The sequence below is a fragment of the Heterodontus francisci genome, chromosome 12, assembly GCF_036365525.1.
Source record: "Heterodontus francisci isolate sHetFra1 chromosome 12, sHetFra1.hap1, whole genome shotgun sequence".
Lineage (NCBI taxonomy): Eukaryota > Metazoa > Chordata > Chondrichthyes > Heterodontiformes > Heterodontidae > Heterodontus > Heterodontus francisci.
Window position 1 is genome coordinate 37710221 of NC_090382.1, and position 18105 is coordinate 37728325.

General features: G+C 42.0%; 1 protein-coding gene across 8 annotated transcripts in view; it reads left to right on the forward strand.

Moving 5' to 3' along the window:
* The window catches only part of LOC137375825 (histone-lysine N-methyltransferase NSD2-like), a 311894-nt gene that overhangs the window by 200289 nt on the left and 93500 nt on the right, over nt 1-18105 (forward strand). For all 8 annotated transcript variants that reach the window (XR_010976069.1, XR_010976070.1, XM_068043335.1 and 5 more), the window contains 2 exons: nt 2009-2121; nt 14437-14553. Coding sequence is in view for 6 of the 8 variants with exons in the window: in XM_068043335.1 (XP_067899436.1) it covers nt 2009-2121; nt 14437-14553 (230 nt within the window). In the remaining 2 variants the exon portion in view is untranslated. The remainder of the gene's footprint in view (nt 1-2008; nt 2122-14436; nt 14554-18105) is intronic.

Consider the following 18105-nt stretch of genomic DNA (forward strand, 5'->3'; position numbering starts at 1 on the left):
GTCTCATCGACAGGTTTGCGGCTGCCTGCAACGAATTTGGCCTAACCATCAGCCTCAAGAAAACAAACATCTTGGGACAGGACGTCAGAAATGCTCCATCCATCAATATTGGCGACCACACTCTGGAAGTGGTTCAAGAGTTCACCTACCTAGGCTCAACTATCACCAGTAACCTGTCTCTAGATGCAGAAATCAACAAGCACATGGGAAAGGCTTTCACTGCTATGTCCAGACTGGCCAAGAGAGTGTGGGAAAATGGCGCACTGACACGGAACACAAAAGTCCAAGTGTATCAAGCCTGTGTCCTCAGTACCTTGCTGTATGGCAGCGAGGCCTGGACAACTTATGTCAGCCAAGAGCGACGTGTCAATTCATTCCATCTTCGCTGCCTCCGGAGAATACTTGGCATCAGGTGGCAGGACCGTATCTCCAACACAGAAATCCTCGAGGCGGCCAACATCCCCAGCTTATACACACTACTGAGTCAGTGGCGCTTGAGATGGCTTGGCCATGTGAGCCGCATGGAAGATGGCAGGATCCCCAAAGACACATTGTACAGCCACTGGTATCAGACCCATCGGCCTTCCATGTCTCCACTTTAAAGACGTCTGCAAACGCGACATGAAGTCCTGTGACATTGATCACAAGTCGTGGGAGTCAGTTGCCAGTGATCGCCAGAACTGGCGGGCAGCCATAAAGGCGGGGCTAAAGTGTGGCGAGTCGAAGAGACTTAGTAGTTGGCAGAAAAAAAGACAGAAGCGCAAGGGGAGAGCCAACTGTGTAACAGCCCCGACAAACAGATTTTTCTGCAGCACCTGTGGAAGAGCCTGTCACTCTAGAATTGACCTTTATAACCACTCCAGGCGCTGCTCCGCACACCACTGACCACCTCCAGGCGCTTACCCATTGTCTCTCGAGATAAGAAGGCCAAAGAAGAATCCAGTGACAATACCAGTACGCCACCGCCTCCCCTAATACTCTTTCTAGCATTCTGCTTCCTGTGTTGTCGCTTTACCAGGTTGGCACCTCGTTCTCAGGTATGCCTGGTGCTTCTCATGGCATGCTCTTCTACATTCCTCAATGAACCAAGGTTGGTTGATACTAAGTGAATTTACCAAGTTACTTCCTGAAACCGATTTGGCACATTTGATGCATGCATGAGGGTGAAAGGAATCGGGCAGGGTGGAAAGAGGTAATGATAGGGTGTTTGTCGGGCCAAATAGCCTGTTTCTGTGCTGTAGAGTTTATGTAATTCTATGGTTTATCTCTTATTCCCTCCACATTGGTTCAGTTCATGAAATGTTTATGTTCCCTTTATTCCTTGGTTGGCATCCTTCCATCTACGAAAGATGATGGACACGCAGCAAAACAATCCATTTAGGTGGGGTGTCTTTTGATGCACCTTTCTCATGGCTGTGAAGGCTAATCCTTGAGAGGCAGGTTCTACTACACGTGCTGCACGTGAAGCTGCCACGTGACGCTGTGAGTGTTGTTTTTGATGTTGGCGCCTGTTGCCAAGCTGCTGTAGCAACTGGTCATCGTGGTAGTGCACACCAGTCCACAGAATTTGTCACCATTCCTCTCTTTTGTCAGCTCGTGACTCTCAAGTGCAAGTCAACATTTAGGGCCTTTGTGTCACACTTGCAAGCATGCTTAAAGTGGGGCTTTGGACGCCCCACTGGTTGTCTGGCTCCGGCTACCTCACCATACAGACGGTCTTTGGGTATGTGACCGTCTGCCATCCTGAGGATGTGTCCAATCCACTGAAGCCACCTCTGTTTGATTAGTGCCAACCTGCTTGGGAGCTCTGCCTTTGAGAGGACATTATTCATTATGCACCACATATTGTAGATGAGATAAATAATGCAACCAGGAAAACTAAAAGAACATTTATACTTCTGGCAAATTTGAATCTGAGTTCATCTGACTTATAACTGGTAACAAGAAGCTGTGATTCATTTTGAGTTTGTTTCATTTTTCCCTAATACAAGTCTGTGTGTTATTGTAGGTGAAAACAGCATCTCAAGCAGAAGAACAATTTGTAAAAATGAGAAGAGACTTGCACAAACATCAGCATCCAGTAGGGACCAGAATCGACTCAGATCTGTAAATGAAAAAAAGGTATTTCTTACTTAATATAAAAATAAGAATATGCTTAATGAATAACAAAGTCACTGCTTCTACACTTGTTACCCTAACATTAGAGAGGCAAAAGTGCGATATACTTGGGCTCCTGGAGTCAGATTGCTCAGTTGGGCAGAGAGAATTAGAAAGCTATACAATAGAGCTATTGAAGAGAGATAATTATATAGTAGGGAGACTACATAATGATACACAATACTGCTGAAGTGGAGAATCCAGGAGAGTGCAACACTAATGTAATCTTAAGCTGGAAATACAAAAAGATAGAACAAACAATGTAATCTCCAAAAACGGAGTAACATAGCTTCAATGAAAACTACAAGAAGAGAGCAGCAACATATAGGTACACTTTTGAAACTGACAGTGACATATATGGGAGCAGCAGTGGAACCTCTGGCACAGATGGAACAAGTAGAACAGCGTGTTATCTTCAAGCAGTCAGTAATGGATGTAGCAGTAAAATCATGCTCAAACACTAATAATGGAACGTACTATTCATCTCATCTCCAAGATGATAACACGCGCAAGAGCAGCAATGAATTTTACAATCAAAAGACAACAGCAGCATCAAAGTGAAATAATTTAAATACAAAATGAGTGATTAATATTGAGCGTCTGCAATAGAATCTCTGGTTGTGAAGAATTATACCCATTGGCTCAATAACTAAAGTGAGGAGAGGTAATTTAACAGGACAAGATCTACTTGGCATTGCTTACAGGTAGTTTAAGATCGGAAGCATAGTTATAGAATCTAGCTATTAATCTAGTCTAAAACATAGAAAGAAACTGGTCTTTCTGTTTAAAAAAGGGGAGGAAACAGAAAATGCTATAGAATTTTCATTTTAAAAAAGCAGGAGTGCAAAACAACTGCGTAACACAGCTTTCTATAATAAAAACACACTGGGAGCAACAAAGACAATAAAGAAACAGCAGATTTTTTAAAATTCTAAAATAAGAATAACCAGGGAAATGAGAAAGTAGCATAACCAGGTGCTTTTTTTAAAATAAAGTAGAATTTGGCATTTGACAATGGGTAGAAGGAACAAGAAAAAACATCAGAGAGCTTCTAAGTGAGCGCAAAGGCTGTACAACATGGAATACACATGGAATAGCATGGGCAATGCAGTAATAATGGGCGATTTCAATTTACATATGCACTGGGTAAACCTAATTAAAACTAATACTGTGGACGATGAATTGCTGGAGTGTGTACGAAATGGGTTTCTGGAGCAGAATGTTGAGGAACCAACTAGGGATTGGGCTGTTTTAGATTTAGTATTATGTAATGAGAAAGGGCTAATTAGTAACCTTGTTGTAAAGGAGCCATTAGGAAATAGTGACCACAATATGACGGAATTTTACATGAAGTTTGAAAGAGATGTAGTTCATTCTGAAACTAGGGTCTTAAATCTTAACAAAGGAAACTATGAAGGTATGAGGGGCAAGTTGGCTATGGTGGATTGGGAAAATACATTAAAAGATTTGATGGTAGACAGGCAATGTCTAGTATTTAAAGAAGTATTACATGGTTTACAACAAATGTACATTCCTCTAAGACACAAAAACCCAATAGGAAAGATGAATCAACTGTGGCTAACAATAGAAGTTAAAGATTGCATTAGATCAAAGGAAGTGGCTTACAAGGTCGGCAGAAAAAATGGTTAGCCCAAGGACTGGGAGCAATTTAGAATCCAGCAAAGGAGGACCAAGAAACTGATAAAGAAAGGGAAAAGAGAATATGAATCCAAGCTAGCCAGAAACATAAAGGCGGACTGTAAAAGCTTCTTTAGGTATGTGAAAAGGAAAAGATTACAAGTGGAGACAGGAGAATTTGTGGTGGAGAATGGGGAAATGGTAGATAGACTAAGCAATTACTTTGTGTCTGTCTTCATGGAGGAAGATACAGAATATGTTCCAGAAATATTAGGGAACCAAGGGACCTGTAAAAATGAGGAACTGAGAGAAATTACTATCAATAAAGAAGTAGTGTTTGAAAAATTAGCTGGATTGAAAGTTGATAAATCCCCTGGACCAGATGAGCTACATCCCAGAGTATTGAAAGAGGTGGCTATAGAGATAATGGATGCATTGGTGGTTATCTTTCAAAATTATATAGATTCTGGAAGGATTCCTGCAGACTGGAAAGTAGCAAGTGTAACCCCATTATTTAAGAAGGGAGCAAGAGAGAAAACTGAGAACTACAGACCTGTTAGTTTGATGTCAGTAGTTGGTAAAATGTTAGAATCTATTATAAAGGATGTGATAACTGTACACTTGGAAAATAATGATATGATTGGGCAGAGTCAACATGGATTTATGAAAGGGAAATCATGTTTGACAAACCTGTTGGAGTTTTCTGAGGGTGTTACTTGTAGCATAAAGGAGAATTAGTGTATGTGGTGTATTTGGTTTTTCAGAAGGCTTTTGATGAGGTCCCACACAGGAGGTTAGTGAACAAAATTAGAGTACATGGGTTGAGGGTAATATACTGCTATGGATTGAGAATTGGTTAACAGTCAGAGAGCAGAGAGTAGGAATAAACGGGTCATTCTCAGGATGGCAAGCTGTTACTAGTGGGGTACCGCAAGGATCAGTGCTTGGGTCACAGCTGTTCACAGGCTATATAAATGATTTGGATGTGGAAACTAAATGTAGTATAGTCATTTGGTTCTACAGAACTTGAGTATCGCTGAAAATAGAGACATTTTGTCAGAGCTTTTCATCTTGCACTCATCAGGACAATTTGCAAGAATACCAATGTAAGGGAAAGCAACAAATTTATACGATATGAGAAGAGAGTGCTGATAGGTTGGCAAGTGGACTCTGATTGGTAGAGGTGTTGCCATGGAGAATGCACCAGTTTATGGTGACTGTCAGTTAACTGCCAAGCTTTGTTTGAAATTTAAACCAGGCAGCTTGACTCTGATTGGTCAAGGCATTGCCTAGAGGAGTGAACCAGCGAATGGCTGTCACTTATTTTGTTTAGCTGAAACAAGCGCAATGTGTGTACATGTTCTTTCTGTCTGCAAAGAACAGGGCCCTGTGTATTAATATATGTAGCTTCCAGTATGGGCAAATGCGCCACACTGCGAGCCCAACTGACTATCTTAAATTGGTTGTCAGCGTAATTCTTAGCACACTAAGGATTATTTAGCAAATGTTGTCCAGTCGTGAAATCTAATGTTTGACACTGTGTTTTGAGTTTTGCAAGCACGAGCTGGTTGGGTACTGTCTGTACCATGCCCGTTGCAAACAGCAGAAGGGACATGTTGTTTGAATAGATCTGCCATTCCTTGGGATGTACGGCCTATATACCTAGCATCACACCAGCTTTGGAATTCATATATATCATTACTCATTTGTGTGATAGGCAGAACGTCTTTTTGGCTTGGTGACAGCATCCTGTTGGTGCCGAAAACCACACGTGTTGCTACTGCATAATAGTAGCGTGAAACAGCTAGCTTCACCTTTTGTTCAAATTTTTGGGATACATTACCCTTCCAGGATAATCTGAGATCGACTGGCACTTTTCAGGGCCGAAAATGACAGCCTTAGGCCCTTTCATAAGTTTGCGCGATATGTAGCGAGAAATTATCTGATCAAGGCAGTCATTGTCACGCAGCAAGCCTTTGATTCGCCCTATTTCAGCATCAAGCTTGCATGGTGAGCACATGGCTTGGGCCCTATTTACGAGGTTGCCGATGAAGCCAATCTTATAGTGCGTGGAACTGTAAGAATCCCAATGCGTGTATTGACCAGTGAAGGTAGGCTTGTGGTAGACTATGGTAGAAAACCCCTTAACAGATTTCTCAACTAGTAAGTCAAGAGAAAGGAGCTCACTTGACTGCTTCATTTCAAAGGTGAATTTGAGCGTAGGATGGAACCCATTAAGACATGTAAGGAAATTATTGCATGCAGCTGCAGATTCAAATATAGCAAATGTATCATCTACATATTGGAAATATGCAAAAGCTAGGAGATTAGGTGTCATTCCCTCAAATACACGTTTCTCATGGAACCCAACAAAGATGTTTGCGAGAGCTAGGCCTAGAGAGGAGCCCATGGCAACACCATCAATTTGGGCATACATAGTGTTGTTAAAACTGAACTCAACTGCGCGAGTTGCCAAGTTCATAAGTTCAATGAATACTGATTCACGCAATGGTGGCAGGTCTAGATCGCCATGATGTAGTCCTGCAGCGCAAATATCTATGGCTTCATTAAGTGGTACATTGGTGAATAGGCTAGCAATGTCAGATGAGCACATGGACACAGCATTGCTATCGATATGCAAGTCCTGTAAGGTCTTCACAAATGTGAAGGAATCCTTCACCATGAATGTGGAGAGCTTGCTCAAAACTGGTTGTAACAATTCGCCCAACCATTTGGCCAATTCATGTTATGCAAAACTGGTCATAGATAAGATAGGGCATACCCATGCATGCAAAACTCAAACAACAGTGTCCAACATTGAATGTGATTCCGCGATTGGACATTTGCTAAATAATCCTCAATGTCCTAAGAATTACACTGACAACCAATTTAAGGTTGTCTGTCGGGCTCGCAGTATAGCTCATTTGCGCATACTGGAAGCTACATATGTTAATACACAGGGCCCTGTTCTTTGCAGACAGAAAGAACATGTACACAAATTGTGCCTGTTTCAGCTAAACAAAATAAGTGACAGCCATTCACTGGTTCATTCCTCAGGGCAATGCCTTGACCAATCAGAGTCAAGCTGCCTGGTTTAAATTTCATACAAAGCCTGGCAGTTAATTGTCAGTCACCATAAACTGGTGCATTTTCCATGGCAATGCCTCTACCAATCAGAGTCCACTTGCCAACCAATCAGCACTGTCTTATATAGTATAAATTTGTTGCTTTCCCTTACATTGGTATTCTTGCAAATTATCTTGATGAGTGCAAGACGAAAAGCTGTGACAAATGTCTCTGTTTTCAGCAATACTCAAATGTCATACTTCCAAATTTGCTGATGACACAAAACTAGGTGGGAATGTAAGTTGTGAGGAGGATGCAAGGAGGCTTCAAGGGGACTTGGACAGGCTAATTGAATGGGCAAGAACATGGCAGATGGAATATAATGTGAATAAGTTTGAGGTGATCCACTTTGGTAGAAAAAACAGAAAGACAGAATATTTCTTAAATGGTGAGAGGTTGGGAAGTGTTGTTGTCCAAAGAGACCTGGATGTCCTTGTTCATGAGTCACTAAAGCTAGTATGCATGTACAGCAAGCAATTAGGAAGGCAAATGGTATGTTGGCCTTCATTGCAAAAGGATTTGAGTACAGGAGTAAAGATGCCTTGCTGCAATTGTATAGAGCCTTGGTGAGACCGCACCTGGAGTATTGTGTACAGTTTTGGTCTCCTTATCTAAGAAAGGATATACTTGCCATAGAGGGAGTGCAGTCAAGGTTCACCAGACTAATCCCTGGGATGATGGGATTGTCTTATGAGGAGAGATTTCAGAGACTGGGCCTGTATTCTCTAGAGTTTCGAAGAATGAGAGGTGATCTCACAGAAATTTTAAAATTTCTTACAGGATGTGACAGGGTAGATGTGGCTAGGATGTGTCCTCTGGCTGGTGAGTCTAGAACTAGAGGACGCAGTCTCAGAATAAGGGGCAGGACATTTAAGACTGAGATGAGGAGGAATTTCTTTACTCAGAGGGTGGTGAATCTTTGGAATTCTCTACCCCAGAGGGCTGAAAGCTCAATCATTGAGCATGTTCAAGACATAAATTGATAGATTTCTGGATACTAACAACATCAAGGGATATGGGGATAGTGGGGAAAAATGACGTAGATCTGTTTGAATGGCGGAGCAGGCTCAACTGGCCAGAAGGCCTACTGCTGCTCCTTTTTCCTATTTGCTATGTTCCTATGTACACTAAGGATGAAAGAGTGTGTTGTAGAGAGTTTGGCAGTGATGAGTAGGAAAAAGGTTGGTATTTAATGCATGTTAAAGATACATGAAAGGTTTACAGAATTAAAGTGTTGAAGAGAATTAAGTAACGAGTGCAAAAAAAAGATCAGTGGGATGCAGTGCAAGTAGAGAGTGCTAGGATAATTATTAAAGAGACAATATTGAGAGCAACGGTATGAGTTTTTTTAATATTAAACCATGTATAACACGGTGGGTGGTAAATCTTGGTTATTGTGTGTGAGGTTTTGGTAGGGCAGTTTATAGGTGTGCAAGAGGTGGGGAATGTTTTTCTGGCATATGGAAAAAAATCACACTTTGGAGAGACTGCAGCCAAAAGCTAGGATTAGACACCTGATTTATGAAGAGAGAGGGCAGAAGCTGGGAATGCTTACACTGGAATAGAAAAGGCTGAAGCAAGATAACTAGTATCTTTTACACAATCACACATTCTACAATCAGAGGGTATAGCCTGAAACTTAGGAAGAGAGCTGGTTCAGATTTAACTGCTTAACCTGGACAGTGCTGAATGAATTTCCAAAGAAGGCAGTGGAGGATGTTAGGTTGAAAAAATTGGATAGATACCGTGACGAAAATCTGATGACATATGGGAGGTTTTGCAGTATATATTTCCTAGACAATCTGACCAACCAGGTGGTCTACATCCAGGGTTTCTAAAAGAAGTAGCTGCAGAAATAGTGGATGCACTGAGAGGTGATTTCATTGAAACATACAAGATTCTGAAGGGGCTTGACAAGGTAGACACTGAGGTTTTCTCTTCTGGCACAGTCTCAGTATGAGGCATCTGACTGAGATGAGGAGAAACTTCATCAATCAAAGGGTTGTGAATCTTTGGAATTCTCTACACCAGAGGGTTGTGGATGCTCTATCATTGAATATATTTAAGGCTAATATGGACAGTGTTTAGGTCTTTCAGGGAATCAAGGGGTATGGGGAGCGGGCAATAAAATGGAGTGAGGCAGAAGATCAGCCAAGATCATATTTAATGGTGGAGCAGGCTCGATGGGCCATATGGTCCACTCCTGACCCTATTTCTTATGTTCCTATGGACCACCATAGTCTGTTCTAGTCCTGTATATTCCTATGTTCTTATGAGAAAATCAGGGACGGTCGTGCGACACAAAAATAATGAGAGGGGCTTTCTTGGGTCTGAGAATAGAAAGTAGGGATGTGCTGCAGGGCATGGCAGTCATGGGAAGATGGTATTTGGTGTTGGGTTCAGGGATTTAGGAGTAGTGCAGTTGGTTTCAAGATGTGAGAGTATTGTGAATGAGGTTGTGCAATGTGGAAAATCGGGATGTGGCAGCAATTTTGATACTGAGGCTTCAGTGTAATGCGAAGGGGACATGGAGTATGTGAGCATTGGGTGGGGATCTCATGGTATAGCTGAACTATGAGGGGGGCCGAGTTAGGAAAGGGTACTTAGTGTATTTTCATAAGAGTTGGATGCGTGCTGGACTTCGGGAGAAATCGGGAATATCAGGGTCTCAGAGTATGAGAGAAGGGTCCTATGGTATGAGGGCCCTGGGACAGCGGTTTCAGTGTATGGCAGCACTGAGAAGGGGATTGCATGATAGTGAAAATAGAGAAAGGATTTAGGACCAGGAAGCAATGTGCTGGGAAAGAAGGGGAGAATCTTAAGTCTCGAGGGTAGTTTTGGGTATAGGAGCAGCATAAGGAGTATAGTCAATGAGAATTGGGTAGGGTAGAATAGTGGTTATGTTACTGGTAGCATAGTGGTTATGTAACTGGAATATAATCCAGAGGCCTGGACTAATGATCTGGAGTCATGATCCAAATCCACCCTATTAGCTGGAGAATTTAAATTCTGTTAGTTAAGTAAATCTGGAATAAAAAACTAGTATCAGTAATGGTAACCATGAAACTACCGGATTGTCGTAAAAACGCATCTGGTTCACTAATGTCCAGGGAAGGAAATCTGCCCTGTTTACCCGATCTGGCCTATAGGCAACACCAGACTTTTAACTGTCCTATGATATGGCCTAGCAAGCCATTCAGTTGTATCAAACTGCTACAAAAATTGGAGGCCATTTAGTGACTATATTGAGGCAAGGACTAAAGGATAGCAGTATTAAGAATCTGATTGTATTGAGAAAGGGGGAAGCCATGAGAACATGGGCTGAGGAGAATATGGTCCCTTTGGGCTCATTAGCTAATTGTAACGCTGTGACGTAAAGCAGTAATGTTTCTCCCTCTCTGTGGTCAAATTCTGCTTCTATTCAAGGATAATCCTAGAGGCTAATTACAATGCACATACCCTTTTTATAAAATCTAGCTACTTCCTCAAACCCTGTCCTTTGTTAGGGATCTCATGAATTTAATCTTTGCAATTGACACTACTCATACAGTTGTCTCAGCCACCTCCTTTACTCCCCTTACCCTTACCATTCTGTAATTGGCACATCATTCTAGCCCCAACTACCTGTCACTTTCTGGTTTATCCCTGTGTGACAAGTACATCTCTTGCATGCCAATCATTTCTTAGACTTTCAAATCCTTCCCCAATCCAATTCCAGCCATACAGTCATAAACAGCTCCCTTTATTCTTCCTTAACCTCTCTCCATCCTTCAAAACAGTCAATATATCGTTCACCTCGACTATTTCTCCTCTGTAAGACTGCCCTATCTGGTTCCATGCACACTTGTCCCACTACAACCAGTGCACCTTCAGCAATAGCTTCTCCCTCCATCCTTGGCTTGCTCTTCCTTGTCTACATACTGCCTCTGTGACATCATTTGTTGCCATGGGATCAACTTCCATACAACAATGAGCTTTACCTCGCTGCCATTTCATTCAACCCCAGAACCACTTCTGAGTGCCTCTCTGATAAGAAATACAGGTTCTTTTCTTAAATGGTGCATAAGCTGGAGTCATACCTGGCAAAAAGGTAGATGGTTGTGATTGTTGGAGGTCAATCAGCTCAGTCCAAGACATTGTTTCAGGAATTCCTCAAAATAGTGTCATCCTAGGCCCAACTATCAACAGCTGCTCCATTAATGACTTTTCCTCTATCATAAGGTCAAAAGTGTGACTGTTCACTGATGATTGCACATGTTCGTCACCATTCACAATTATTCACATAATGAAACAGTCCTGTCTGCGTGCAGTAAGACTGGACAACATCCAAAATAAAAGCAAAATACTGCGGATGCTGGAAATCTGAAATAAAAACAAGAAATGCTGGAATCACTCAGCAGGTCTGGCAGCATCTGTGGAAAGAGAAGCAGAGTTAACGTTTCGGGTCAGTGACCCTTCTTCGGAATGCTTGGACAACATCCAAGCTTGAGCTGTTAACTAGCAAGTAACGTTCATGCCGCACAAGTGCACAGCAATGACCATCAGCAACAAGAGAAAGCTTAACCACCTCCTTAAATCCAGTGCCATCACCGAATCTCTGCCATTAACATCCATGGAGTCACCATCGACTGGAAACTCAACTGGAGCAGCTACATAAGTGTCATGGCTACCAGAGCTGGTTAGAGGTAGGGTATTCTGAAAGGAGCAGATCACCTCCTGACCCTCCAAAGCGCCTCTATCATCTACAAGGCACATGTCAGGAATGTGATGGAATACGCTGCACTCCCTACATGCATGCAGTTGCAACAACACTCAAAGCGGAACACCATCTGGGGCAAAGCAGTCCGCTTGATCGGCACCTCATGCACCACCTTAAACATCCACTTCCTCCACCATCAGCATAACGTGGCTCCAAAATATAATATTTATAAGATGTACTGCAGTAACTCATTTGGCAGCACCTCCCAAACCTACAACCGCCACCACCTAAAAGGACAAAAACAAGAGGTGTATGGGAATGGTATCACCTCCAAGTCGCATGCCATCTCGATTTCAGGATGGATTACAGGTTTCAAAAGAATGCCCATTGCTGCCTTCTAAAGGACAGGTAGGGATGGGAAATAAATGCCAGCCTTGCCAATGATGCCCATTTCTCAGGAATGAATTTTTTCAGAACTTGAATTTCTGACAATTGAACATCAAGAAGACTGCCACAGATGTCATCCTTTCTGAATGCTCACTCAATTTGTACCAGACTGTATTAAATCTCCGCATCTGTTGAGCCCAGAGCTAAGCTTCAAATCCCATGCCTCATCCATCACCAAGACCACTTATACAAAGGCAAAATACTGTGAATGCTGGAAATCTGCAATGAAAACTGAAAATGCTGTAAATACTCAGCACATCTGGCAAGCATCTGTAGAGAGAGAAAGATTGTTAACACTTCAGGTTGCTGACCTTTCATCAGAACTGGGGATATTTAGAGATGTAACAGGTTTCAAGCAGGTGAAAAGGGGGAGGGTGGGAAAAAGAACAAAAGGGGAGGTCTGTGATAGGGTGGATGGCAGGAGAGATTAAATGATGTGGTAGTTCATGGTGCAAGGCCAAATGCAGGGGTAATGAGACAAGCAAACAAAAGAACCCTTTTGTCATTTCATTTTAGCAATTACTTTTAGAAATTGCTCTTGAAAACGCTGCAGTCTTATCCTCAGTGAAGCAAGTCTAGAGTGGGCAAAAATACAGTTGCAAATGCTTGCTCCCCAGAAAATTGGGCATTGGGGTTTGATGTGTACAACATGCATTGTGTGTGGTGAATGAAATTAAGCTTCCAGATTCTATTCGTATGATACAGTTGCCCTACAATGTGTCTACAACACTTGAACACCACTGCACTTACAGAGCATTCATTTGCAACCAGTACCAAAGTACCAAATGGCCTGTGTCCATAGCTTTTTATTAATATTCATTGATGGGATGTGAGCGTCGCTGGCAAGGCCAGCATTTATTGCTCATTTCTAATTGCCTTTGAGAAGGTGTTGGTGAGCTGCCGCCTTGAACCATTGCAATCCACATGGTGCAGGTACACCCACAGTGTACCTGTTAGGGAGGGAGTTCACGAATTTTGACCCCATTGACAGTGGAGGAGTGGCAATGATAGTTCCACGTTAGGATGATGTGTGACTTGGAGGGGAACTTGCAGGGGTGGTGTTCCCATGCATCTGCTGTCCTTTTACTTCCAGTTGATAGAGGTCACGGCTTTGGAAGGTGCTGTTGAAGGAATCTTGGTGAATTGCTACGGTGCAAGTTGTAGATGGTACACATTGCTACCACTGTGTTCCGGCATTGGAAGGAGTGAATGTTTAAGGTGCTGGCTGGGATGGCGATCAAGTGGGCTGCTTTGTCCTGGATGGTGTTGAGCCAGAATGTTGTCAGGGACCAAAGCCTTTGCTGTATCCAATGCCTTGAGCTGTTTCTTGATATCATGTGAATCTAATTGGCTGAAGACTGGCATCTTTTTTTTAGAGATACAGCACTGAAACAGGCCCTTCAGCCCACCGAGTCTGTGCCGACCAACAACCACCCATTAACCCTGCAGTAATCCCATATTCCCTACCACCTACCTACAAAAGGGGCAATTTACAATGGCCAATTTACCTATCACCTGCAAGTCTTTGGCTGTGGGAGGAAACCGGAGCACCCAGCGAAAACCCACACAGTCACAGGGAGAACTTGCAAACTCCACACAGGCAGTACCCAGAATCGTACCTGGGTCCCTGGAGCTGTGAGGCTGCAGTGCTAACCACTGCGCCACTGTGTCGCCCCCATCTGTGATGCTGATGACTTCAGGAGAAGGCCAAGATAGATTTTCCCCTCTCCCCCTCCAGCCTGGTAATGCCATCGTAATTGCTCCCAAGTACCAGTGAATTATGACCGTGCATTATTGTGCAAGGCCGGCTATTTCATGCAAGAGACATACTTATGCTACTTTATTGGCCTCCATATATGAGTGCATTAAAATAACGAGTAATCTCCATATTATTCTTAAAAGTGTATCCAACTCTTGCTTTTCTGTTAAGCTGAATGCCTTTTTTTGCTATTTGTCAGTGCTGTAATGTTTCAAGCTTTGAAGCAACTAGTTCTATCAATAGAGATCTAAATGTTCTAGTGTATGCACTGCCACTGAGATCAAGAAAGTCTTTAACTGTTTTCTGCCAGCCTTAAGTCTGACCAAGCTTCCACTGTAAAAACTTCATCCAAATTGTTTCTTTCCAATCACTTTGATCATAAGCCTCCAAATACTGGCAAGGCATTCATTTGATTGTAGTGTGTTGAATAGGGAGATGTCTGTGTGGATTATAATCAAATAAGAATGATCTTTTGTCACCTCAGAAATTGAAGCAAAATATGTCTTGCGCAAAAACTGTTGTCCTTCTACCATTTCTAAATGAGAAGTGAAAGTAATCACTTAATTGTTCCATTTTATATTTCTTGTGGTTGTCATCTTATATCATACAGAATGATACTCAGCCAGACTCGGCGGATGAAAATGACTTAGATATATTTTTATCGACATCAAGGAAATCACAAGTGGAGCGTGGTGGAGGGGCTGCAAAGAAAGAAAATGTCTGCCAGGTATGTTATATGAAGTTGCTGGTAGTACTGTGCACTGTGTCAGCCATGGCTTAGTTGATGACTCTCTTGTGTATGATTCAGAAGGTTGTGGGTTTCAGTCCCACTTCAAAGACTTGAGCACAAGAATCAAGGCTGACACTCCAATGCAGTTCTGAGGGAGTGCTGCACTGTTGGAGGTGCCATCTTTGGGATGAGACATTAAACTGAGGCTCCCATCTGCTCTCTCAAATGGACGTTAACAGATCCCGGGGCACCATTTCAAAGAACAAGGGAGTTATCCACAGTGTCCTGTCAATATTTATCCCTCAATTATGAAAACAGATTATCTGGACCTTACTACATTGCTGGTGTAGGAGTTTGCTGTGTGCAAATTGGCTGCCATGTCTCCTATATTACCACAGTGACTACACTTTTCTGTGGCTGTAAAGCAATATGGAACGTTCTGAGGTCATGAAAGGTGCCATATAAATATGCCTGTCTTTCTTACCGTATTAATTTGTTACTAATATTGGAGATAGGAAAAATCAACTCCTTTGGAGAAGTTGCATTTACTCTAGGCTTTTAATGGAAAAAATAGACCTGATAGTCCTCTTCACAAAAGAAATAACTATGCTATTTTCTAAACTAATGGAAAAGCTAACAAAATTGCTTTAATGTTCCCATTTGAAAAATGTGATTTGTGAGAATGCGATTTTGTGACATTAATGAAAATGTAGGGGATAATCATGATCAACTTATAGTAAAGATGCTTCAATGCTACTTGAACAGTTAACAAGTGATGAAAGTTCGTTCATACAGCTGAGTATTATTTTTGCTTAAAAGGGATGAATAGCAGATGAAAAAAAACTGAATTTAACTTTATAAATTCTTACTGTTGTCCACTTGCAGAAATCAGTTGGACATCATAAGTCGATGCCCTATACCACTGACGTGCATGTTACAGCTCAGAACCAGCCAGTTAGCACTCATAGCCATTCTCTACCATCATGTATCCCTGAAAAACTAACAGTAGAAGCTGCCACGGGGACCATAGTGAATACAACAGGCACCTTGGCACTGCTGCAGGGCCAATCAAATGTTAGTTGAAGATACAGGTAGTGGGGCTTCTGTACCACTGCAGCTCACCAGTTGACACGGCAAATCTCCATTCTGTAAACTAGGCAAGTGGTAAATTTTAAGGTGCAACCAAGGTAAAGTCAACCTGCAGGTGCCAAATGCTGGAGAAAAACATTAAACATGTACACCACTAGCAGTGTAAAACAGTTTAAAACGAATTCACTTTTAAGCTACCTTACAGTTTATTGTACTTTGTGTGTAGAAAATAAATGTCAGTTGTCTGAAACCCAATTAAGTGACTCCTAAAATGTCCTATATGTGCTATTGGAAGGGTCTCTGTGGCATAAAAATTTGCGATTGCACTTCAAGCAGTGACAGAATAAGTTTTGGATCGGGAAATGTGACTGGATCTCTTTTTCTCCTCTCTCTCCCTACACATGAAACACTGAGGGGAGCTGTTGTATCGCTTTTCCTAACCTAGCAAAGGTTGGCAGATTCAGAACAACCTGGAACTTTCCTGGTCCATATACCTCAGTGTCAGAATGCATGGTGCATTTACCAATTAAGTAATTGGATATGTGGTTTCAAACCAACTGGAGTTAAACCTAAAAAGCAAGAATAATAGTCAATGGCTCAGGACGAAGACAAAGCAAGCAGAGATCCACTTATTGTTCTGTTTGTATATCATACCTTGGTCCTGTTACTGTAGCGTATGAGTTCAATCTTATTTTCCGTATTGATTTATTGGCATCCCTCGGTAGCAGTCACTCTGGAGCTATCATTATTTTTGTTACTTTTCAACATGGCTGAATTTGGAAATTCTGCTGAGTAGGTGATAGAACCTACATTGGGCCATTCTGGTATCATATGTTTGTGCTCTTACATACTATACTACCACTCGGTAGCCATGATATCTTCCTCTGTTAGCTTAGTCATATCAAGAATTTCCATTATCAACCTGTTACCTCCATAGCAAGCACTAGAAGAGCACGTCTGTTAAATTAACTGATAAAATTTTTCTCAACTCTAAATTCCCATCACCTACTTTGTTCATTTAGCACCCAGATATGCTCCCCCAAACCTTATTATGTTCTGTGCTTTTGGAATCAAAGTCCTTAATCTTTCCTCGGCAGTAACCAACTGAGTAAGTCATGTGATTGGAACCATTTACATATTGATTGCTCCCATACCTTTTTTCTAACAATTACTTTGAGAAAAATAAGAATAGGAACTGTGCTGCAGGTGAGTCAGCATCTAAAAGAGACAACAGCACAACATACCATGAAAACGCATTGTACTCCTACAACAGGGCGGCACAGTGGCGCAGTGGTTAGCACCGCAGCCTCACAGCTCCAGGGACCCGGGTTCGATTCCGGGTACTGCCTGTGTGGAGTTTGCAAGTTCTCCCTGTGTCTGCGTGGGTTTTCTCCGGGTGCTCCGGTTTCCTCCCACAAGCCAAAAGACTTGCAGGTTGATAGGTAAATTGGCCATTATAAATTGTCACTAGTATAGGTAGGTGGTAGGGAAATATAGGGACAGGTGGGGATGTTTGGTAGGAATATGGGATTAGTGTAGGATTAGTATAGATGGGTGGTTGATGTTCGGCACAGACTCGGTGGGCCGAAGGGCCTGTTTCAGTGCTGTATCTCTAATCTAATCTAAACATCAGTCAGCCTCTTCTCCCTGAAATGAGCACCACGTCAAGCATATTCTGTTTCTATTTCAGAAAAGTTCTGTTTAGCTAATTTAAGTTTTCACAAACTCAGCTGTTCCATCTACTAATAAATCAAATTGTGCTAGACTTAGAACTACCACGATAGAATCCTCTTGCACAGAAGGAGGCCATTTGTTTATTGTGCTTATGCTGACTCTTTGTTAGAGAATCTAAGACTAATCGCAGTGCCTTGCTTTCTCTCCACATCATCTGCTTCAAATGTTTATCCACTTTTCCTTTAAATGATGCAATGGGCTCGGTCTGTTATTCCTGTAGCATTGAATCCCATACTCTGATAATTTTCTGTATAACCTCTCACTTCAGTTTCGTGGTATTGCGTTTACAGTTAATGGCCCTTTGTCACAAATTATCAAACCAGAGGAAATAGACATTCCTTATTCACCCCATAAAATCCTTTTATAATTTTTAAAACTTGCATTAATCTGCTCAGCCTGCTGTGTTCCAGCGGAAACAGTGCCAATATCCCAAGTCTATCCTCATAACTTTCGGTACTCATTCGTAAATTTGAAGGAAGATGGCTTCCATGCTGGAAACTCCCTACTGCTTTGCAACCCCTACCTCTGGCCATCCTTTGCACTCAGTCTCCTCTCCTTCACTGCTTAAGACCCACTGCTAATAATTTGGCTCAAACTGCAACTCCAAAATACAAATTAAAGCTACCAATACAGAACACATTTCCCATCTCCTGACTATATGTTCTGTATCTTTACCTCTACTTGTTTCAGTGGCTGGGACTTGCATTTGATTCCCTAGATTTTTTA